Source organism: Pimephales promelas, chromosome 8 (genome assembly GCF_988280905.1).
Source record: "Pimephales promelas chromosome 8, fPimPro1.hap1.1, whole genome shotgun sequence".
Taxonomy (NCBI): Eukaryota; Metazoa; Chordata; class Actinopteri; order Cypriniformes; family Leuciscidae; genus Pimephales; species Pimephales promelas.
The window spans coordinates 1,879,360-1,905,280 of record NC_142776.1 but is presented as its reverse complement, the minus strand read 5'-3'; the positions used below and the strand labels follow the sequence as shown (position 1 = coordinate 1,905,280).

The following is a 25,921-nucleotide window of genomic DNA, read 5'->3' as shown; positions in this document are numbered from 1 at the left end:
TTTTGAAAAATATTTGTAGGTTACTCCAATATTTTTTTACTCAGTTTTTTATTTTATTTAAATCTATTATTAATTTATATTAATAATGTATATTTATTTGTTTATTTAGTTATGTTCTCATTTACTTATTTTAATTGATTTATTTTAATAAAATATATATTTTTTAAATCTCTCTTTTTTTACAATGTTTTTCTTTAAACAATTCCACAGGCCCCTTAGCTCCCCCTTGTGGCCTCAGTTTGAAAACCCCTGCAGTAGATTCTAGAGTTCCCTCATCCGCCCGTTCTCTCATCTCCGGCCTGTTCTCTTCTCTCCCCCTCCCGTCCTCAGCTGTCTTCCTTCTCTGCGGGAGTACTCTGGGAATCGCAGTCTGGATAACCTGGACTGCATCGGAGGCGGTTCTCCGTTCCCAAACTGGGATGACGATGACCAGTTCAGTCAGGGCTGCAGCACACTGGGACGCGGCAGCACCATCAGTCAGGTCAGAAAGTTCATCAAGTCAGCTTTATTTATACAGCGCTTTTTGCAATACAGAGTGTTTCAAAGCATAACAGGAAAATAATGCAACAAAGTTTGTTTCCAGAAGAAAAAGTTATTCATTTAGTTCATTTATATATATATATATATAGCCGCTCTGGAGAAAACAGTGATGTCATTGACTCCAGCTCGATGTCAGTGCAGGGAGATAATAATACATTACATTCTATTAATACCCAACAAAAAGCGATTTGCACTGAAAATAATGTCTTTCAGTTAAAGAACTTAATTAATGGTCTGAGTTATCTGTGTGTCACATGTGACCTTTGAGATTATCACTGCGAAAGATGAGAAACCTTGCACATGAATCAGCGAAAATGATTAATCAGTAACTGAACAGATAAAAAGTGACGCTTTTGACAATACGTATACATCCAACACACATGGCACCCTTTAGCGTCGATATAACACGCTTCGGTTATGGGTAGGTTTAGGTTAGACCACTAGGAGGCGCCTTCTGGCCCATATATATATATATATCTGCGTCTCATGTTGACTCTTAAGGGTGCCATGTGCGTCGGATGTAGACGCATTGGCAAAAGTGTCAGTATATGCAACCCGATCTCACAGGAATTCGAACGAATTTTACGAGGTGGCTAATTCGTAACAATTCATATGACCTCACTCGTACAAATTAGTTACGATTTTGCTAAACCGTAAATATTTTACGAATTGGCAAATTCGTATGAATTCGTACGAATTACCTACCCCTGACCCCGCCCCTAAACCTAACCATCACGTGGGTTTAGACAAATTGTATGAATTTGTACGAGTGAGGTCGTACGAATTAGACACTTTTTAGTCACTCGTACGAATTGGTCGTGAGATAGGGTAGGGCAGGGTTATTATAGTGAACTGAAACTAAAATTAAAACCATAAAAAAAAATTGTTGCTTGAAATAAAATAAACGCTAACTGAAATAAAATATTAAAAAATTATATTGTATATGTATTTAATGTATTGTATTTTATTTAATTTATTTTATTTAATGTATTGTATTTTATATTTAATGTATATTATTTTTATTTTAGCCAAGGCAACATTTCTTATTTGCATTTAATTTAACTTGATTTACTAAAATAACTAAAACTGAAATAACTATTAATAAAACTATACAGACATATTTATAAAAAATAATACTACAAAATTACTAATACTTTGACTAAAATTAAAAGGAAACCAGAAACTATAAAAAAAAACTAAAATATTAATACAAACTATAATATGATACTAAAATACTCAATTATAAAACTACTCAATATGACGGAGGCCTTGGGATGAGAACGGGTTGGGTTTTCCATTAATGTTCGTTTTCAATCATGCCACGTTTCCCTCCGCCGTCCCACCAGATGCGAGACATGGATTTGAGCCGGCATTACGGAGATGAGTTGGAAGACATGCATCCTCACTCCCGATGCGCTGAGCCTCCTGATATGCCCATGCCCACATGCTTCCGGTCCCGCAGCCACAGTTACCTTCGTGCCATTCAGGCGGGGTGTTCTCAAGACGACGACGACACGGCATCGATGGATTCGGATTCACCGCCGCCCACCGCCGCCACAACCGTACGCACCTACAGCAACAGCACCGGTGAGTGACCACACACACCTCTGGATGGTTTCTGTCACAAGAAGAAGAGAACTGGATTTCAAGAATTTAGATTTCAAGAATGTCCCCAGTGTGTGTTTGTGAAGTTTTAGCTTAAAATACCCCACAGATGTTTTTATATAGCATGTTAAAGTTGTCACTTTTTGAGGGTGAGCAAAAACGCACCGTTTAGTGTCTGGCCCTTTAAATGCAAATGAGCTGCAGCTCCCGGTACAGGGGGCGGAGCTTCAAGAGTGTGTCTTTTACCTCACACAAAACGCACTGAACATTTCAGACAAAGATGGAGAGACTCAAGAAGACACGAAAGGACATTTCTGAATTGTTAGTTGATGAATTTATGTCGTTATTTTCTAGTCATTGATTAGCATATTCTGTCAGGAATGGTGTTCTGGGGGCGGAGTTTATTTAAATTTTAGGGTTAGTGATGTCACTTGCCCGGGAAGAAGCTCATGTAGTCCCTACCAGCCGTTTGTTGTAGTCCTTCATAAACGATTTCTTTAAAAGAAATATCTCCATTGCTTTGTAACTTTGCAGATGTTGTTTATGGTCAAACGGCAACACTACACACTAACTACAGTTAGAAAAGTGAAATCATAATCAACCACCCCTTTAATATTGAACATAGGCCTAAATATAGTTATCGCAACAATGTTGATCTAATAACATAAATAAGCAGCAGTCTAATAAAGTCAGTCATTCAAAACGTTGCATTTTAAGCACTTTTTATTTTATGAATTTATGTTAGCGATTTAATTCTAACATCTATATACACAAACTTTTCCCGGGATAACTTTTCCCCAACAGCGGCTCATGCTTGTCCCACTTTTTTTTGGTAATTTGTCATAATGGAACTGCCTATTACAGGCTTTTTTCAGTCAAATTAATCATTAAAACAATTATGAGACATAAGAACATACAAACATATATGATATCTAGCCCCAGTTTTCCATGTGTCATGGATTTGGTGACAAAATCTCTCTTTAGATTTGATGTTTGTTCATTGCTTGAGTTGCTTCATTATTTATTCAGAATATTTATGTATTTATTTTATATGTTGCTTCCTTCTGTGGAATGTGTTGGGGGGGGGGATTATATTGCTAATGTGTGTGTTTTTTTATGAGAGAGAGAGAGAGAGAGAGAGAGAGAGAGAGAGAGAGAGAGAGAGAGAGAGAGAGAGAGAGAGAGAGAGAGAGACCCGCCCCCTCTCCGTTTCATTCACTACTATTATCAGAACGGGGCGGGCTTTAGCGTTGCCGTCACACATTTAAAAGGCGGGATCTAGCGGTCTGTTGACCAATCGCCTACACGCAAAAAATGACTGACAGCTCATTTGTCGAATGGCGATTCCTGATGCGTTGTTTCCTTCAACAATACTCCGCTGCATGTCACGAAGGCGTTTCCACACGGTTCTTTCTTTCCGCGACGTGGACGCTCTTATGATGATGGTGATGATGATATAAATCTCTTTATATGCGCGAAACAGCGACGAGTTGACCATCGTTTCCAGCGCGAGAGCAGGTGAGATCCAGATACTTCTGTTGATGATGCGGAACGAGATTAACGCACGAATACATCCACACATGTGAGTTTTTGCGTTAGAATTGTTGTGTTCTTTAATATTGCAAATTATTTAACGTATTTGCAAATTATATTTCACGTCCAACGATTGTATTTCTCCGTGGGATTGATTATGATTTATAATAATAGCTAGTTATTAATTTCAAATAAATTTTTTTTTTATTATGAGCATTTATAATTGTTTTATTTATGTTATTACAGACTATTACTATAGTGCTTGTTTTTTTCTCCACATTTATTTAGAAGTACAGTTTATTAATGACACACACTCTCACTCTCTCTCTCATACACACACGCCCATTACAATGTTCCCATAATGAGTTTCCATGGGGAAGTATCATCTGTAATGAGACTTAGGAGAGCTGATGATGACTTCTCTAGAGCTGTTGAACTTGACCACCCTGTCAGACAGGAGTGTTTATCATTACAGTAATGAAGAGGTTTTATATTACACATATTGCTCTAGTTAAAGGTTTTTCTTTGGGTAGGTGATTTGTTATGGAAATTTTGATGCTGTTGTTATGCTGGTTGACAGTCTCTTAATATCCTGATGGCAATCACTAAGATGGTCTAAAGGTATTTATAATATGTATTGTCTGTGGAAGGTGTAGGACTTTAAAATGTTGATCCAATTCGGACTGAATGCAATAATACAATGTCCTTCCTGCCTGTCACCGTCCGCGCTCATCAGCGCAAACGATACAGCTGCTGCCTTTTACTGTTCCTCCTGAACCAAAAAAAACGAGCTTATGCTGTGTTCACAGATATGTTGATGATGTAAGATGTAGGTGTCTTTGTTTCCACAGTATTTTCAATTTTGATATTTTTAGGTCAAACCGTTCTTGTCTGTCAGTCATATAATGGAGGTCTATGGTCACCACCTCAAAGAGCATGCACAGAGAAGTCCAGATTAAACGTGATTTAATAACTCGTAAATGTAAGGACACATTGATGGCCTAAGACATGAAACGAGCGGTTTGTGTGAGAAAACGAACAGTATTTATATCGTTTTTACCTCTCTGTGCATGCTCTTTGAGGTGGTGACCATAGACTTCCATTATATGACTGATAGACAAGAACGGTTTGGCCTAAAAATATCACAATTTAAACTGCTGTGGAAACAAAGACACCTACATCTTGGATGCCCTTGAGGTAAGATAAAACATATCAAAAAATTAATTTCAAAGTCAACTATCCCTTTAATTGCTGTGCGTCGCTAATAACAGGGCTTGGAGAAAATTATACATACTAGAGAGATCATAAATGCAGTGTAATTGAGAGGCTGATGTTATTGCACCCTTATTCCTTTCAGATGTTTTCATGAGCATGAGCATCTATAAGTGCTCTCTTGATGTCTAGCTATTGTATAATGTTAGTGCACTTCCGGAAATGCAACAAAAGACATTCAAAGTGAGTTTCATCAGTCCAGTGAGTTTGGATAAATAGTCAGCCAACTCCCAGGATGTTTGTGCTGAAACAATGAAACAATGCACCTAGTGTTTTCACAATGCATGTTTCTCCAGCATCATATTAATCATATTTTAATCGTGATCATGATTTCTGCGTCTCTTGATTAGATATTGGCCCGCTGGTTATTTAAACTGAAAATATTATTTAATTTGATATTTCCATTATCTTGCCATTATCAGTTGACATTGGATTCAATATTAGGAATTTAGTTTGAGCTTTTAAGAGAAGGTTTTACCAGATCTCAATGCATTCATTGATGTATATGATATGCTATAATAAAGCAGGAAACTAGTTGAGGTGAATAAATCCTGTGTATGAATCGACATTGTGTTGAAATGTCAAAAAAAAAAAATCAATTTTTGAGTAAAATAATCTTTGATAACCATTATTGTGCAGCTTTAATGTTTGATAAAAATAAATAGAAAAGGATGTGACTCCCATGGGCCTCCATACTTTTAGCTTCCAAGTTTTTTCCTGCACTTACGGGAATGTTTTTTCGAGGATCTGCTCAATTATTTAACTCCATTCTCCATTTTAGCTCATGCATTGGAGAGCCTTATACAGCATTAATGCCATACTATCTTTATGGTTTCTGTAGATACGAGTTCACTTTTGGAGGCAATATTTGTGTTAAAGTCAACATGGAATGAAAAGTGAGCTTTTTGTTGACTTTAAGCACACAAAAGCATATTCTCTTCTGCTTTATCTGATTGTTTACAACTTCTAAACAGTGGATAGTACAGGATGTATTTTACAAAGAGAGATCTCTGTTGGCTTTACTCCTCTCATGGCAATCTGGAGTCTTTGTTTGCATGACTGCTGTTGCTATAGTTCTTCACTTTGGGGTTTTACAGCATTTACACATCAACAGCGTGGAGAAATAGCTGACTGATGCGCTTTTAAGAAACTCTGGTAGGATAATAAGCTCATTTTAAGGAGTAGTTCAGGCATTATTTACTCACCTCATGTCCATCTGAACCAATATGCAATATGAAAGGGGAAAGAATCTCATGCAATGGCAGTCAAGCACCAAAACATCAGTGTTTGTTGAGCTCCTGAAACGTCTCCATTGTAGTCTTGAGTTTGAACACGTCACAATATTCCTCATTATAATAATTCATAAAAGGGCGGGGCCTGGTTGAGTTAGTTAGTAGTGTGTTAAACTGGCGGTTATGGTGAGAGCGGGACATTTCCCAAACACTCTCGACCAATCACAACACACTGCTCCAGCCGACCAATCAGAGCACAGTGTGCTTTTCAGGAGGAGGGGCTTCACAGGAACTAAACAGAGCGTTACTGACAGACTGGGAAGAGAGGAGCCGCAACAATGGAGAATATAGGGATTTTTTATTTTTTTTTACATTCAAGCTTTTCTAATAGAGCTCAAAAATCTAAATCATTGTGAAAGCTTGTTTTTCTGCAACTGAATAAAATAAAACATAAAAAAGGTAATTGCACTTTTGTTTCCCTTCACAATTCAGACTTTTTTTTCAAGGTTGCATCTCGCAATTCTTACTTTTTTTCTCAGAATTGTGTATAAATAGTTATAAACTCCAATTCTAAGGAATAAAAGACTGATTTTTTATCTCACAATTCTTATGGTTCAGAATTATGAGATTTAAAAAGTCGCAGTTGTCTTTTAAATTGTTTTATTGCGTGATGGAAACAAGTTTTCATACATAGTTTCTTTTTTGGTGAACTAATCCTTCAACCCTTGTCCTCTTTTAAGCATAGTGACTGTTAGTGTAGGTTTTGGGAGTTGCTTCTAAGGTGAAGAACACACACATAGATGAATCGTCAGCATAACAATCTAAGTCTCAGCTAAAGAAAAGCCTGTAATTAGTGCTTTTATTAGTTATACAGCCTTCGCCCAGTATTCCCGAAGCAACAACACACCCATGTCCTAAAACATAAAACAGCTCATTAAATGTGTGATGAAGGTCTGGGATCAACAGCTGCTCATTCTTGCTTCAATTTTTGGTAACCTACAGGAGTTTAGTGCTCTTAAAGGAGTAGCTCACTTTTAAAAAAACTTTTGCTGATAATTTACTCACCCCCATGTCATCCAAGATGTCCATGTCTTTCTTTCTTCAGTCGAAAAGAAATTAAGGTTTTTGATGAAAACATTCCAGGATTTTTCTCCATATAATGGACTTCAATGGGGTCCAAATGGAGAGTTTCAGTGCAAACTGTTCAAAGGGCTTTAAACGATTCCAGACGATGAATAAGGGTCTTATCAAGTGAAACGATCGCTCATTTATAAAAAATAAAAATAAAATTTAAGTTTTATAAGCTCAAATGATCGCCTTGCTCTGTTCTGATGCGCGTTCGTGACTCTCCTGTTCGAACTCGTTCATCAAAATGAACAAATCTTTTTCCGAGTCAATTCATTCGTTTGTTCGTTGAATGAGCCAAATGACTTGGAAAAAAGATTCATTCATTTTGATGAACGAGTTCAAACAGGAGAGTCACGAACGCGTGTCACAGAACAGAGCAAGGCGAGCATTTGAGCTAATAAAACTTCAACTAAATGAGCGATCGTTTCGCTTGATAAGACCCTTATTCATCGTCTGGAATCGTTTAAAGCCCTTTGAACAGTTTGCACTGAAACTCTCCATTTGGACCCCATTGAAGTCCATTATATGGAGAAAAATCCTGGAATGTTTTCATCAAAAACCTTAATTTCTTTTCGACTGAAGAAAGAAAGACGTGGACATCTTGGATGACATGGGGGTGAGTAAATTATCAGCAAAAGTTTTTTTAAAAAGTGAACCACTCCTTTAATTGTGAGCTGAAGATGTAGTGTTAAATTTTACTCATTGTGGTTTGCTGGCGTCTTTGACAAGATTTGCATGGTGTATATCTTTCACTGATTTGTCCTTTGTTTCCTCATGTTATCAGATGGATGTTTGAGTGTGTCGCTCCTGTTTTACCCCTGAGGCTCATCGTATATGTGATAAGAGCTAAAGTGTGTGTGACGGTCGGTGTTCCTCATTCCTGTGTTATAGAGCAATACAGTGTCCATTAGCACGTTAGTGTGTGTGTGTGTGTGGAACAGATGTTAGATGTGAGATTGCTGGATGGTGCCGCTCACGTTTTATCTGTCTGATCTTCACACACATTTGAGGTGTGTGTTTGTGTAGAGCTTGGAAACAGGTTCAGGAAAGCAATAGCACGTAAAACTTGTTATGAAATTGTTTCTAATCCAATCGGATGGGATGAGACATCTTTAATCATTTGAGGTCTATAATGCATTTAATTCACAGGTTTGGCATGTGAACTATATAGCAAATTGCTAAAAATTGAAAGTTAATTAGCTAATCATAATGGCCCAAATTCCCACTCCAATATGCTCTGATTGGCTTGTGCAACCTTGACTTTACTGAATTTGAACTTATTTCTTCTCTTTAACTCCAATTGTAGACAGAAGTTTTGAATTTTGATCTTAAGATTTGAAAAATTAAACTTAAAGTTGACTATTTGAGTTGAAACACTTGGTTATCTTCAAGTGTTTAGTTGAGTTTACTCACGATTTTTAAGGCAGCAGGTGAACTTTTGTTTCTAAGTTTAATGACGTACGTTTACATGCACCATCTCTCAGAGAAAAAGGCTGCCACTGGGGCTGTACCTCTTTAAAAGGTACACTTTTGTACCTTAATGGTAAATATTAGTACCTAAAATGTACATATTAGCACTTAAAATATACATATTATTAACACCTAAAATTGACATTAGCACCTAAATTGTACATATTAGCACCTAGAATGTACATATTAACATCTAAAATGGAGAAATTAACAACTAAAATGTACATATTAACATTTAAAATATACATAGTAACACCTAAAATGTACTTAGCACTTAAAATGTACATATTAACACCTAAAATTGACATTAGCACCTAAAATGTAGATATTAGCATCTAAGATGTACATATTAGCACCTAGAATGTACATATTATCATCTAAAATGGACAAATTAACACTATAAATATACATATTAACATTTAAAATATACATCGTAGCACCTAAAATGTACATATTAACACCTAAAATTGACATTAGTACCTAAAATGTAGATATTAGCACCTAAAATGGCCATATTAACATCTAAAATAGACAAATTAACAATTAACATATACATATTAACACCTAAAATGTACATATTAACATTTAAAATATACATAGTAGCTCCTAAAATGTACATATTAGCACTTAAAATGTACATATTAACACCTAAAATTGACATTAGCACCTAAAATGTAGATATTAGCACCTAAAATGTACATATTATCATCTAAAATGGACAAATTAACTCTTAAAATGTACATATTAACACCTAAAATGTACATATTAACATTTAAAATATACATATTAACACCTAAAATGTACACATTAACATTTAAAATATACATAGTAGCACCTAAAATGTACATATTAGCACTTAAAATGTACATATTAACACCTAAAATTGACATTAGCACCTAAAATGTAGATATTAGCACCTAAAATGTACATATTATCATCTAAAATGGACAAATTAACACTTAAAATGTACATATTAACACCTAAAATGTACATATTAACATTTAAAATATACATATTAACACCTAAAATGTACATATTAATACCTAAAACGGACAAAAGTTTACCTTTTGAAAAGGTACAGCCCCAGTGACAGCTTTCATACTTTTTTTTTTTCTGAGTGTAATGGGATTTAGGCAATCTTGTGATTAAACTATACCTCATTTAAACAAAATACTTAGATTAAATTGATTAAAAAAGCTCAAAATCATAGTAACCACAGTCAAATGTGGCATATGCTGATTTTAACTGCAGTAAACATGTAAATGCATCTTTTCTACTCGGACCGAAGGGACGAATGGGGATGATATTGTCATGCACAGATTTGTGAGGAAAGCATTGCATATTATTTGAGTTCATGTTGACAATGATGCACGACAAAGGTAATGCAATATATCGATGGTCAAAAACATCATAATGAAGACCGTTATGTTGTGATTTGCTTTCGATGCCATTAAAACATCGGTCAGTAACACAGTTGACCATTTGTGCTGTGAATAACGGCAGTAAAAATAACCACAAATCCCAATGAATAATAAAAAGTGCATGGAAATGGTAGTGATGTGGTTTGCTCGTCATGTTAAAAATCCTTACTCGGATTATTGGAAATATCCACATTATTTCATTGTAGACATTCAAATAATGTCACATGGGGTTTATCACGCATTAACCGTGTTCTTCTGGGTTTGCAGCCATCTATCCATCATGGGAAGGTTTCCATATTATGCACATTTCCCACACTGAAGGCCAAATCCACATAATGACCCAATCCTTGCAGATTCCAGCAGGGTTGGTCACTCACAGCGTCGCTCAGATTTAGGGCTCGTATTCCACATGAGTAAGCAACTACAACAATGACCCTGTTTGTCATTTGTGCATGTTTACCTCTGTTGCTCTTAAAGCTCCTTATTGCCGTCTTACAGGATTTGTGGTTTAGTTTGCCGTCTTATTGGTCAGGATGTTCCAAATAATATTTTTCAGCAAATAATGAACTAAACAAATTCATTATAAGCAAGTATCTTCCATCTCAGATAGGGGTATTACTTTATTTTATTTTATTTTTACTCTTAACTGTTTTTATTTATATTGACACTGTATTTTATTTGTATTATTATGATTTTTTTTATCCTAAACCGTTTTAATTATTCTGACTTCTTTAATTTCTTCCATGTAAAGCACTTTGAATTGCCACTGTGTATGAAATGTGCTATATAAATAAACTTGCCTCGCCTTGCCTAAACTGGAGAGCGTTTCTGTGGGACAGACGCCATTATGCATTACTGATGAAAATGTTGTTTCTTAGAGATACATTTTTTGGCTCATTTTGTTGCATGGTATATTTAAAATATACCATAATCGCATCTCCTTTGAAATTATGGATGTGCAACACGCACACACACACAGACCCACACAAACACTAACGTTGGCGCAATTTTTTGAAACCACATACAAATTCTGTAATAAAGTTTGTTTTGTACAAGCGAAATTACGTTTATGCGAGGGACCTGTAGCGTCATGTTTAGTCATACAGGTGCTTCGGCAAATGTGAGAGGATGGCTAACTTACAGAACAACAACATATATGCAGTTTTTAAATACAATATCTTTAAAAATATATATATTTATAAATGTGTGGTAACGGTTGCACACTATACAAACAATGTTTAAATTATATACACGGACATCCTACGACGACAACTTTAGACGCATTTGTTGTTGAATTGGCTGACATCGACGGTCACTGAAAAGACTATTTGCTCAAAAATCATAAAATACACTTACTGGATCGCAAACAGTAGACGACGATCCACAGTTGAGGATTAACTTTGAAGCAAGACCTGCTTTCAATTGACCCTCGTTCACAAAACAGTCAGTCAGAAAATGATTCGCTCAAACGTAAACTTATTTATGAAGGAAAGGTGCCACTTAAACTTCCAAAATACAATACATCCACTGTGTTTTCAGTGGCTCTGATGTCGGAAATAAGTGAAAACTACTATGTATGTCATTATTACATCCCATCCCACAACAAAACACTTCTAGGATACATTACCGGCTGTCGTTGAAACAATTTATGTTCAAACAAGTGAATTTTCCATAATAGTTGCCCTTTAAATCTGAGAGCTGGATCACTCCTCCATAGGCTTCTATAATTGAAACTTGAAAATGTAGTAAAACATTGTTAAAATAGTCCGAGTGACTACAGCGGCTCAACCTTAAGTTTATGAAGCGACGAGAATACTTTTTGAGCACAAAAAAAAAAACAAATAAAAATTTCATTTTTTGGGTGAACTATCCCTTTAAGGCCGAGTCCAATACACCGATACATATCTGATATTCTCCAAACTGTTTACGTTCACTAAAGACATAAGTGTGTTTACTCGCCAAAAACTGGTGCTAAATGAAGGGAATTGTAGTTTTTTAATGAGATTCAGCAAGATATTTTTAACCGGTGAAGCTCCATATTGGTTGCTTTTGTGTGATTTAAATGTATATAGAAGCAATATTTGAATAGTAACTTTAGCGTTCGAATAGTATTGATTTTTTTATTATTATAAATTATTATAAATTTATATTATTATAAATTATTGTTTATTATAAATTAACACTGGTGCTAAATGAAGGGAATTGTAGTTTTTTAATGAGATTCACCAAGATATTTTTAACCGGTGAAGCTCCATATTGGTTGCTTTTGTGTGATTTAAATGTATATAAAAGCAATATTTGAATAGTAACTTTAGCGTTCGAATAGTATTGATTTTTTTTTTTTTTAATATTCGAATTATATTCGAATTTCGGAATTCGTTCCAACAGCCCTAATCCATATTGGTTGCTTTTGTCTTAAAAACTTGCGTAAGAGGAATTAATAATGGCTAATGGGATCGTCCTTTAGCTTGATATTAAGTGCACATCCGGTTTAAAACGAACAACATCCATCCTAAGTTTAAAGTGATTTCTACTTAAGGCACTTAAGAATAGTAGTGCTTTGCTTTGCTTTTAGTTTTAGATGAAGGTCGTGAGTTTCACACAATGTAACGGTCATTAACGAGAGTTGTTCAGTGAGTTATTAACATTCCCTCGTCGTGGCTCAGTTAAATGTCTAGTTTCATTCTCAATCTACTTCATTTTGCTCTTTCTAAAACGGGGGTTTCTTGCCTAATGAATGATTCATGCAGAAGCGTAGACTCTGGGATCTTGCTGACACAGATATCACTGCAGCTGCTCCAAACAAACCTGCCAAACTAAACCAGCTGATTTTACTGTTGAATGGCTTTCTAAACTCTGTGAAGACAAAGAAGGATTATTGTGATCATGGATGATCAAGTCCTTATTATTCATACCGGATCCCTCACACACACCAGTGTTGACTCAGTCGCGTGTGTGTGGGGAGTTTTGAATGGATTTTAAGGTGTTTGTCCAGAGAAATTTAACCTTTACAACTAAAAATGTAGGTTGCTTTATTGCATATGGGTATGAATCAAGTTCTTATATGTTAAAGTGCCCCTATAACGCTTTTTCAGACATGATCTTTCATGTAGATCTTTGTAAATGTAAAAGCTCTGCAAAGTTTTAAAGGTCAAGTTTTTGTCTCCTAAAAGAAAAAAGTGATTCTGAAGTGAAACGAGTCGTCCGTAATTCCAGTCCTGCGTAGGTGTGGAACTAATTTGCATAATGCCAGCCTGTGTTTCTTGATTGGCTGAACAGCATCTCTTAGCCCCGCCCTCAATCACTGTAGTGTATCTGACACTGGAAGAGTTTGGTTCTGTTCGAGATTGACACGGTAAAACGTTTCTGTTCGTATCACTGTGATCAACAGCTGAGATTCAGATATGATAATGAGCGTTTGCTTTCTGACCAATCAGAGCAGAGCAGCTCTCAGAGAGGCGGAGCTTAGAGAGACTCGCTGTAAAAAAATATTGTTGGTTTAACTTAAAGTAAATAACCTGGTTGCCTTAATTTTAAGTTCATTGAACTGGAAAAAGTGAGTTAATACAATGAAGGAGAATGATTTAATCATCAGAAACTCAAAACTATATGTTATCTGAACTAAATAAATTTTTTAAGTTGATTTGACAAAACAAAAAATGTTGTGATTTCTACACTGTAAAAAAATATAGTGTTGGTTTAACTTAAAAAAGTAAGTAACCTGGGTTGCCTTGAAATTTTAAGTTGATTGAACTGGAAAAAATGAGTTAATACAATGAAGGAGATCATCATAAACTCAAAATAATAAGTTATCTGAACTAAATAAATTATTATAAAGTTGATTTGACAAAAGAAAAAATGTTGTGATTACTACACTGTAAAAAAAATATTGTTGGTTTAACTTAAAAAAGTAAGTAACCTGAGTTGCCTTAAAATTTGAAGTTGATTGAACTGGAAAAAGTGAGTTGAGATTGATTTAATCATCAGAAACTCAAAATAATAAGTTTTCTCAACTAAATAAATTATTATAAAGTTGATTTGACAAAAGAAAATATGTTGTGATAACAAATCTTGAAAATATTTTTTTACAGTGCTGAAGCGTTTCAGACACTGAGAGAAAAGAGCTGATGCTGCAGTGGAGATTATGAGGAAATTAGTGTTTGATTGACCTTGGATGCATGTAAACCTGTTGAAGAAGACTCTAAAACACAATTAAAAGACTTTAAAATAGCATAGAGACCTATATACCTCCTATAATCAAAATATAAATAGCTTGACAACATGCAGGTTATCTGTAGTTTTGGTTTTTGCTTACCAACCAATCTGTTATCATGATTTATCATAATGTTTTTCCACGTAGAGAGGAAAACGTGCCATTTGCAACCCATTTCACTTCTGTAATGTGAAACAGGACATTCAATGAGCCGGACAGAATGCACATTTGTTAAAACTAAAATACTGCTTAATTTAATAATTGGTGATTGCGTAACATCAGATTGTGCCTAAGTCACAATCAGAAAAGAACAGTAGATTTAGAGAAAGATTGTATTAGTTTAATTAAAGATGAATCATTCCCAGCTTCCCATTAAAGTACCAAATAAACTGACTAGTCAATCCAACTTCTTATTCACGTCACTTTAAGGAGAGTATTAAAATCCATAGTTTTGTCCATATGTTTGTGCTGGGCTTACAATCTATCATGAGTGTGTATTTAACATGTACAGCTGTTCACAATGTAGGAATAAAACCTTTACAAAATTTTCCCAGCATGCTTAATGTTTGCATATAAAACACAAATACAGCTCTTACGCACAGATTTACAACACACACACACACACACACACACACACACACACACACACACACACACACACACACACACACAGGATTCCTGTGGGCTTGTTATGTTTGCCATCGTTTCCATCTGCCAACTCCACCCTAGTGAACTCATACTGAGACACACACAGGGCTTATATTGGGCATCCGTCCACTTCATTTCTCTCTAACCTCCTGCAAATTAACCAAACAATAAATGAAGCGATTAAGTCAACCTACTGTATAAAGTCAAACACTCATTTACAGTGTCCACCCAATGTCTGAATATCATTGAGTATTAGCGCTCAGATGTCATCATGTCAGTCTCTTGAATCAGCTTCATGTTCAACACTAGATCTATTATTTGTTCTTTATGTCAGATGTTTTGATTGTATAGTGTGTGTGTGCAGCTTTCTTTAGTGTACAATGAATTAGTTGGTGTGTCTTTGGAGTCCAGATATGTATTCGAGGTCACTGCAGGGTTGGAAACACAACTGTGTTGTTGGAAAAAAGGTCTCCGGCTGTGTTTGACGTCAGAGCTGACTGCAATCATAAACACACACACACATTTACACACAGAGCTGTGCGGATGAGATACATGAGTGCTAGTATTAATAGTATAGAATTATTATTATTATTGTTGTTAGGAAAAAATAAGCCAGAATGCCTCAATCCGAGCCTGTGTGTTGTTGTAAGTCGGCTTTAATATTATTGATAATAATTTGAATTATTGTTTCTGAATTTAATTTCAATAAACCAACTGAATTGTATTTAATTTTTTAAGTTTTTATGTTTTTCTGCTCACTAAGACTACATTTGATTAAAAATACAGTAAAAACAGTAATATTGTGAAAAAAATACTATTTAAAATAACAGTCAGTTTTCTACATGAATATATGTATGTTAAAATTTAATTTATTCCTGTGATTTTCAGCATCATTACTCTAGTCTTCAGTGTCACATGATCCTTCAGAAATCAATCTAATATGAGGATTTGATGCTCAAGAAACATTTCTGATTATTATCAATGTTAAACGGTTGCGCTGCTTTATATTTTTGTAGAGTATGGATTTGAAATAGAAATCTTTTGTAACATAAATGTGTTTACTGTCACTTTGATCAATTCAGTGCACACTTGTTAAATTAAAAATATACATTTCTTTCAAAAAAAATCTTGCGTTGCATTTTGAAGTGATAAATGATCAATGTTTGTGACAAATTATTTTTCAATTTTTTAAATACATACAATATATATATATATATATATATATATATATATATTAGGGCTGTCAAATGGATTAATCGCAATTAATCGCATCCAAAATAAAAGTTTGTGTTTGCATAATATATGTGGGTGAACTGTGTATAATTATTTTATATATATATATAAATACACACACATGCATGTATATTTAAGAAAAAAATTATTTATATATAAAATATTTATATTTATGTATAATTTAAATTATATATAAATCTATATACAGTATATACATGAAAATATTTCTTAAATATATACAAGCATGTGTGTGTATTTATATATATATATATATATATATATATAATAATTATACACAGTGCACCCACATATATTATGCAAACACAAACTTTTGTTTTGGATGCGATTAATCGCGATTAATCATTTGACAGCCCTAATATACTGTATATATATATATACACACACATATACACACACACACACACACACATTATATTTAATAATTTCAATGCTGTTCTTTTGAACTTTCTAGTCATCATCTAGATTTTCACCTTAAAATCACGGTTTCCACGCACAAATATTTTCAACACTGATAAGAACATAAATTAATGTTTTTTGAGATTAAATCAGCATATTAGAATGATTTCTAAAGGATCATGTGACACTGAAGAAGACTATCATTGTTGTTTTTAAGATAATCATTATGTATATTATATATATGTAGTGATTTCATATTTTGCATGCTAAACTCGAGTTGTGACAACGGATCACTCTAAATGTTTGTTTGTTTCTCTCTCCGTTTCTGAAGTCTCCACATGTTTGACGAGCTGTAAGAAAGTGGCTCCGCCTCCCGTTCCCCCTCGAACCACTTCCAAACCGTTCATCTCCGTCACCGTGCAGAGCAGCACCGAATCCGCGCAGGACTGTTACCCGGACCAGCACGACCGCAAGAGCGAGGCCAACAGCCAATCAGGACGCAGCAACTCCTCCGACAGCCTCGACAGCACGCGGGCCAAGGGGTCGCGACCCCAGATTCCTGTCGCGGCGCCCCGGGAACCCCAGATCCCAGCGGCTGTGGTGATCTCTCCCAACCCTCATCATACTGAGGCGGTGAAGGGGGACCCTCTCGCCCCGGACGAACCCCCGATAGACCCCGTTCCACGACGGAAGCTTTCCTCCATCGGGATTCAAGTGAGTTTATTGAAGCGAGTGTGTCGCACGCGGGTTTTAAGCCGCATCATACACCCGGCGTGTGTTTTGCTATTTTCAGCCCGACGCAATTATCATTTTTCACATCCTGCGCCACGTTGTTTAAAGGTGCGTTGTGTAATATTTAGGGGGATCTGTTGACAGAAATGCAGTATCATATACAGAACTATGTTCAGTCCCTCCTGGATTTCACGATTTTTTTTTGTGATTTTGCGATCAAAATGACTGATTTTGTGAAAATTTGTGAAAAAAATTTGCGATTTATATATAACATTTACCATATTAAGTCCTTCCAGAAAAACGCAGAGTTTTTTTTTGTGATTGTTGCGGGCAAAAATTGATTGATTACGCGGCCTGTTTTCTTTAAAAATGCGATGGAATATGCGGGATATTTATGCAATTTTATGCGATGAAATTGCAGGAATTTGCAAAAATTGAGGGAACTTGCAAAAATTGCGGTTTGATGAAAAAGAGAAAAAAAGTGATTCCCCCAACATCCTGTTCTCACTAGGCTAATGTAAGAGTCATTTCTTATTACTTCCTTTGATAAGCAAGCATACTACATCATAGAAAGTGCTGGGAATATTTAATTTCTCATCTTGTTTTATTTCAGACTGTAACGAGTGTAAATAAGGTGTGGCCCCTTTAAGAGCTGCGCGCTCCCTGTTGAATTGTCTGCAGTGTTATATGTGCGCCTCGAACGCCCCGTGTGTGCGGGTAATTTCTGTTTGATGCTACTTCTTATATCTTATGTTGTTTATTAAGTAACGATGTGACGGTAGAACGTGTGACAGACAGTTATACGAGTTCGATTTGTGAGATGTCAATCGCCTCCGTGAGTCTGTCTGGCGTCGCGTAATTGCGTCACTTCATAACGTTCCCATGGAAACAGGGGAAAATGGCGGCTCTTGTGTGAAGCAAACGCAACATTTTTCAACTTTCTTTTTGAGATACATGTGACTTTTTTGCAACGAAAATGCGAGGATTATGAAATTATTCAAACCCCGCATATTCTGCACGGAAAATCGGCAATTTATGTGGCGAAAGTGCGGCGTATTTGAAAAAATGCGGCCCCCGCATAAATATGCGGACTTTGGCTGATTTTGCATTGAATTCATCGACCGCATAATCGCGTTTTTCTGGAGGGACTGATATGTTTTCATCTGTGAAATGGTGTCACACGTGGGTTTGAGAAAACTGGGCTCTATGGTAGAAATGTGTGTATTTGATGTGCTTTTTTATTTTCAAAATCACTTTTTAGAAAGTAAAGAACACCTACATAATGCATTTATTTATTTTATTTGGAAAATTAACCAACTCTTTATGGGCCCTATCATAGATACGGCTCAATGCAGAGCCAGGCAAGTGTGTTTTGCTAGTTTCAGCCCGACGCAATTATCATTTTTGAACTGAAATAGACTGCGCTATTGACTAACAAAAACATATAGTATTTGTTTTGTGATTTAATTATTAATATTAATATGTGTCTATAGGCGGATCCACAACGCGCGTACTCTCTGCCATAACACACACTCTGCTTAGTGAGCGCGACTGGCTTTTAAAGGGAATGGGATTATGCGTTATCCCCAAAACACACCCATTCCTCATTAAAACTATAGGGACAACCCTTTTAGATGCGCCGAACATTTTTCTCAGCAAATGTGGATCTAAGTGCACTTGCGCTGTGAGCTTTAGACCATTAGCTTAGATTATTAAAATAGGGCTTTGTGTGTAATGTTGGTCGGTTACACGGCTCATCTGTTTGCAGGTCGACTGTATTCAGGAAATCCAGGCTAAAGTAGAGACGCCACCATTGGCCAGATTCCAGTCAATCGGAGTTCAAGTGGAGGACGGCTGGACGTGAGTTTGTTTCACTTCCTGTTCTTCGCTTACTCGTGATAAAGCCTTTGAAACACAGCTCGTTTTCTCAGCGACCTTGGTTCTGGAGGCTCTTTCCTCTTTTATTTTTCTATATGCTTTTGACACGGTTCTTCAGGGAGAAGAAAAAAAGTGTAAGTCAAAAAAAGACTGTTAATGAGGGAGTCAATGCACAGTTCCAGATTTACATATCAGATTTGCTTTTAAACAAATTTCTTACTTTGAGTTTTTTTTTCTAGCAAGGACACATTAACTTGATCAAAAGTGAAATTAAAGACATTTATAATGTTACAAAAGATTCCGTCTCAAATGAATGCTGTTCTTTTGAAAAAAGGATTTTACAAAAATATTAATTAGAATGATTTCTGAAGGATCATGTGACACTAAAAAAACTGAAAACACTATATATATTAAAATGTTTATGATTGCATTTCAGATTATTTCTCCTTTTTATTTTTAAAACATGGAATAATTTTAAATATTTCTATTTATCTGTCAAATTTCAAAGTAATTTGTTTTCATTTTTTATTTTAGGTTAATTCTAGAGCTGTCAAACGATTAAGCGCGATTAATCGCATCCAAAATAAAAGTTTGTGTTTACATAATATATGTTGGTGCACTGTGTATAATTATATATATATATATATATATATATATAAATACACACACATGCTTGTATATATTTAAGAAATATTTTCTAATATTTTAAGAAATATTAATTTATATTATGTATAAATGTAAATATTTTATATACAAATAATATTTTTTTTCTTAAAAATACATGCATGTGTGTGTTTTTAAATATATATACAAAATAATTATACTCAGTGAACCCACATATATTATGTAAACACAAACTTTTATTTTGGATGTGATTAATCGCGATTAATCGTTCGACAGCCCTAATTAATTCATAATTGATTTCTTGATTTTTTTTAAGTGGCACTCCTGAGAAAATGCGTAAGAAAATCAACTTGATTAAATTTAAACGAACAAAATCTGTCTTTAAGCATGTTGTCTCGTTGTGTCTGATGTCAGTTCATGTCAACATCAACAAACTAATGGAGACTGTAGTTTAATAGGACTGTGATTGATAAGTATTTCTGAGTGACCTCATTGTGTGTGTGTGTGTGTGTTAGTTTCAGCCGCTCCAGTAGCATGGCCTCTCGTCAAGAGACGGACTCCGACACGCAAGATCTCTCGCTCACGTCCCTGACGTTCCCATCCAACCCCAAACACACCGAGAAGAAAGTCATGGTCAACAGCGCCAGCCAATCAGTGAACTCACCCCCCCACCTGTCCCTCGACAACGGTAACCACGACAACGACGACGTGGCGGTGACGACCAGCGGCCCCTCGCGGCAGATCCTGACCAACCGCTCGACCACACAGAGCAGCTCCTCGTCCTTCTCGGAGAGCCTTGACCCTGCGCTCGACCCCTCGTCTCTGCCGCCCCCCGACCCCTGGCTGGACAGCGGGAACGGGACGGGGAACGGAGGAACCCCGGCGCTGACGACGGCGGCCACGGCGTGCCGGCGGGACGGGCACTGGTTCCTGAAGCTCCTGCAGGCCGAGACGGGCCGGATGGAGGGATGGTGCGGTCAGATGGAGAAAGAAACCAAAGAGCACCAGCTCTCGGAGGAGGGTAAGCTTATCTGGCATCTGGAGATTGTAGGGCGTCCCATATGTGGGCCACGCACAAGAACACGAATAAGTGAAAACTGAAAAAATTAAAGGCAATCACTCTATTGTACTTAAAGGAGTAGTTCACTTTAAAACAAACTTTTGCTGATAATTTACTCACCCCCATGTCATCCAAGATGTCCATGTCTTTCTTTCTTCAGTCGAAAAGAAATTAAGGTTTTTGATGAAAACATTCCAGGATTTTCTCCATATAATGGACTTCAATGGGGTCCAAATGGAGAGTTTCAGTGCAAACTGTTCAAAAGGCTTTAAACGATTCCAGACGATGAATAAGGGTCTTATTAAGCGAAACGATCGCTCATTTAATAAATAAATAACAAAGTTTATTCATGACTCTTCTGTTCGAACTCGTTCATCAAAATGAACGAATCTTTTCCCGAGTCAACTCGTTCATTTCGTTCGTTGAATGAACCAAATGACACGAAAAAAGATTCGTTTGAACAGGAGAGTCACGAACGCGCATCACAGAACAGAGCAAGGCGAGCATTTGAGCTTATAAAACTTAAACTTTGTCATTTATTTATTAAATGAGCGATCGTTTCACTTGATAAGACCCTTATTCATCGTCTGGAATCGTTTAAAGCCCTTTGAACAGTTTTCACTGAAACTCTCCATTTGGTTCCCATTGAAGTCCATTATATGGAGAAAAATCCTGGAATGTTTTCATCAAAAACCTTAATTTCTTTTCGACTGAAGAAAGAAAGACATGGACATCTTGGATGACATGGGGGTGAGTAAATTAGCAGCAAAAGTTTTTTTTAAAGTGAACTACTCGAAATGTTTGAGTCCACTCATTCATACGTTTAAACACCCCTCAGTTCATTAGTTAGATCTTTTAAAGTGGCACATAAAGCTTTGCTCTTTCTTAACAAAGTGCCTCATTAATTAGGTTAATTACATGTGTTTTGAGCAGCACTAGTGTTTGTATCGTACCGCACAGTCGTAGTGTGATAAGCCTGTTTTAGTTCAGTAGTTCTCTCTCGCTGTAAATGTTTATTACTATTATTTTAAACGAGTGTTGTGTTTTTAAGATGCTTTTTCTCGACTCGAGACACTGATTATAAATTCATTGCTTTCCTTTAAGCTGCTACTAAAAATATTGTATCTTAAATTTTTTTTGTAAATAAAGTAATCTTAAAGTCAAGTCTCTCTCTCTCTCTCTCTGTAATAATGTGATCTTAAAGTCAAGTGTCTCTCTCTCTCTCTCTCTCTCTCTCTCTCTCTGTAGTTTTGGGGAAGGTTCGTAGTGCGGTGGGAAGCGCTCAGCTCCTCATATCCCAGAAGTTCCAGCAGTTCAGAGGCCTGTGTGAACAAAACCTGGTGGGTCAATCACAGCAGTTCAAACACACACACTTTAGTCCAGATACACAAATACAGTGTCTTACACACACCTTTAGTTTCAGTGTTTTGTTCACTGAGACAGAAGCAGTGTTAAAGGGATAGTTCACACAAACATGTAAACTCAGTCAGTAATGACTCTCTCCCTCATGTTGTTTAACCCCGTAAGACTTTCGTTCATCTTCTGGACACAAATGAAGATATTTCTGATTAAATCTGAGAGCTGGATCACTCCTCCATAGGTTGTTGTCTGATAGATTTTGAATTATTTGTTTTTGCAAATTATTATACATACATTTGCATAAACATTACAAGTCAGCAGCACTATGATATGACTGTAATCACACACTATTCATTTCAGAAAATTATTTATCAACAATTATTCATTTTTTTAGAACAAGAGATTTTTAATTTAATAAACCAAGTAAATAAACCAATATAATACAAAACAACAGCACTAATAAACTGTAATGAACAGGATGCTTACATGTGTGTGTGTGTGTGTGTGTGTGTGTGTGTGTGTGTGTGAGATAGAAAGCTCGTTCCACTTTGTGTTTATGCTCTAGGACCAGACCTTGATTTAAATGTAATTTTTCTTAGATTTATTCCAGTTTTGTTTGTTTTATTTGCCAATTTCAATTTGTCATGACATGTGTGTGTGTGTGTGTTTGTGTGTGTATGAGATAGTAAGTTTGTTCTACTTTCTATTTATGCTCTAGGACCAGACCTTGGTTTATATGTGGAACATTTCAGATTTATAATGGATTTACTTTTATTGTTTTTTGACAAACAAAATAAAAAAGTCATTTTTTCATTTTCCCATTCATTTTCAATTGGGGTAATTTTGTCCCCAAACACCTTAAATGGTAAAACAAAATGTACACACCTTTAGAACAACCAAATCGAACCCAGTTTTTTTTTTTTTTTTTTTTTTGCATGTTTAGATAGATTATTAAGGAAAAGTCACTGAGTTTCATGGCCCTGAGATGATGAAAAAAAATCAAGTAAAAGTCCATTGGGGTCATATTTACCCCAAACAGGGATTAAGGGTTAAGATCGGTTCACACAGAGGACGATAATGATAAAGATAGTTTTTAAAATCATTGGAAATATAAAAGAACTGGAGTGTTCGTTCACACCGCAATTATAGCGAGAGCGATTTCTGACAGCCAATCAGAACACATCCTGCTTTAACAAACACGAGTGTTTAAGTCATTTGCTTATAATAAACGATGTCGTCCGCTGCTGTGGACAATAATATAGTTATTCTTACAATTATCATTCTAGTTCTTGGCTTGAATAATGGGCATTTATTTATACTGTTTTAGTGATCGATATTTAGAATGTTTTTTATGTTTATAATATCCGGTTTCATTGACATTCTATTCGTTTTTTATTTGAGTTTTAGTTATTTTAGTGTGTCCGGTTAATTAAATGAAAATAAGAAATGTCCTTGGCAGCTAGCTGAAATAAGTTTGAGTTCATTTAACGTTAATTTTACTTCAAGCTTTTTTATGGTTTTAGTTAACTATAATAACCCTGGATATTAAGCAGAATAAATCTGTATTTTATTAATAAAACTGCTCTCTTCTTGCTAATTCAGTGCCACAATTTATGCTAACAATTTTACTGATGAGGCTCTTTAAAAGTTCTGTATTTTGGACTGTTTTTGTTCGTTTTAAGCATAAGATTCACTCACTTCAGCTTCTCCAAATCAGAAAATGGCAAGAGTTTGTTTATTTTAGAGTTTATCCCACATTTATCACATGACCGCATATCTTGAGATGTGTCGCCCTCTTGTGGACAACTGAAGAAACGCTTGTGTGAATTATTTCTTCTTTTTTGCTGTCCATTCAGAATGTGAACGCCAACCCGAGACCCACGGCTCAAGATCTGGCCGGGTTCTGGGATCTTCTGCAGCTCTCGATAGAAGACATCAGCCTCAAGTTTGACGAACTCTATCATCTCAAATCCAACGACTGGAAGCTGAACGGAGACTCGCCTGAGAAGCAGGTACAAACACAACTAATGAAACCATCAGCAGGTTAGACATGAATGCATATGTTAAACTGTCTCAATGTTGATATTCTCACTATTATAGTATTTGTTGATTATTTGAATTAGCTCATTGGTCATTTTGTCATATATTTACATATATATAGCTTTAATTGACACTGCTGGTTAAAAGTTAGCAATTGTTTTAAATGTTTGTGAATGTTTGATCAGCATGGCTGCATTTATTGATCAAAAATACAGTAAAAATTGTCAAATATTATTACAATATAAAATAGCTGTTTTCTATGTGAATAAAATGAATCCAGTCTTCACTCTTCAGTGTCACATGATCCTTCAGAAATCACTCTAAGATGAGGATTTGATGATCTATTATTATTGGTACTTAATTATCAATAGCAGCTCTTTTATTATTGTCTGTGTTGAAAAGAGTTTTTGCTGTTTAATATCTTTGTTGAAATTGTGAAATATTTTGTTTCAGGATTCTTTGATGAATAGAAAGTTATTTTTTGAAATCTTTGAATCTTTTGGAACATTATAAATGTCACTTTTTTATTTATTTAATGTCATTGTTGAAGTCTTTCCTAGTGTATTGCTGTTTCAGTAATTTAGTACTTGCAATTTAATATTTTATTACAGCTTTATTTCAGTTAACTAAATTATTTTTGCCACTTAAGCTTTAATGTACAATTTAGTTTCAGTCTGACGTATGCATTAGGACTCAGTTTCTCTTCATCTCTGATCTTGATGCTGTTGAAATTGTGAAAAAATTCAGGATTCTTTGATGAATTTTTGATTCTTTGATGAATGAGAAAAATAGAATACAGAGAACAGCCTTTATTTGAAATAGAACATGTTGTAACATTATAAATGTCTTTACTGTAATTTTTGATGTATTTAATGTGTTATTGCAAGTCTTTCTTAGTGTGTTGTATATTTATTTCAATTTTAAAGGAGTAGTTCACTTTTAAAAAATATTTTGCTGATAATTTACTCAACCCCATGTCATCCTTTCTTTCTTCAGTCGAAAAGAAATTAAGGTTTTTGATAATCATTCCAGGATTTTCTCCATATAATGGACTTCAATGGGAACCAAACGGTTCAAGGTCAAAAAGACAGTTTCAGTGCAAACTGTTCAAAGGGCTTTAAAAGATTCCAGACGATGAATAAGAGTCTAATCAAGCGAAACGAATAAAAAAGTTTAAGTTCATCAAAATGAACGAATCTTTTTTTCGAGTCATATAGTTCATTCAATGAAAAAAATGAACAAAATGACTCAAAAAAGATTCGTTTTGATGAACAGGAGAGTCACGAACACGCATCACAGAACAGAGCAAGAGGAGCATGTGTGCTTATAAAACGTAATCTTTGTTATTTATTTATTAAATGAGCGATCGTTTCGCTTGATAAGACTCTTATTCATCCTCTGGAATCATTTAAAGCCCTTTGAAGCTGCACTGAAACTCTCATTTGGACCCCATTGAAGTCCATTATATGGAGAAAAATCCTGGAATGTTCATCAAAAACCTTAATTTCTTTTCAAC

At 35.4% G+C, this 25,921-nt stretch overlaps 1 protein-coding gene across 4 annotated transcripts in view; it reads left to right on the top strand.

Annotated features, from left to right (window-relative positions):
* Positions 1-25,921, top strand: part of dlgap4b (DLG associated protein 4b) — a 179,049-nt gene that overhangs the window by 147,141 nt on the left and 5,987 nt on the right. For all 4 annotated transcript variants that reach the window (XM_089133708.1, XM_089133707.1, XM_039656519.2 and 1 more), the window contains 7 exons: positions 331-481; positions 1,887-2,127; positions 17,044-17,426; positions 19,213-19,304; positions 20,462-20,967; positions 22,255-22,346; positions 24,222-24,377. In XM_089133708.1, the coding sequence (XP_088989834.1) occupies positions 331-481; positions 1,887-2,127; positions 17,044-17,426; positions 19,213-19,304; positions 20,462-20,967; positions 22,255-22,346; positions 24,222-24,377 (1,621 nt within the window). The remainder of the gene's footprint in view (positions 1-330; positions 482-1,886; positions 2,128-17,043; positions 17,427-19,212; positions 19,305-20,461; positions 20,968-22,254; positions 22,347-24,221; positions 24,378-25,921) is intronic.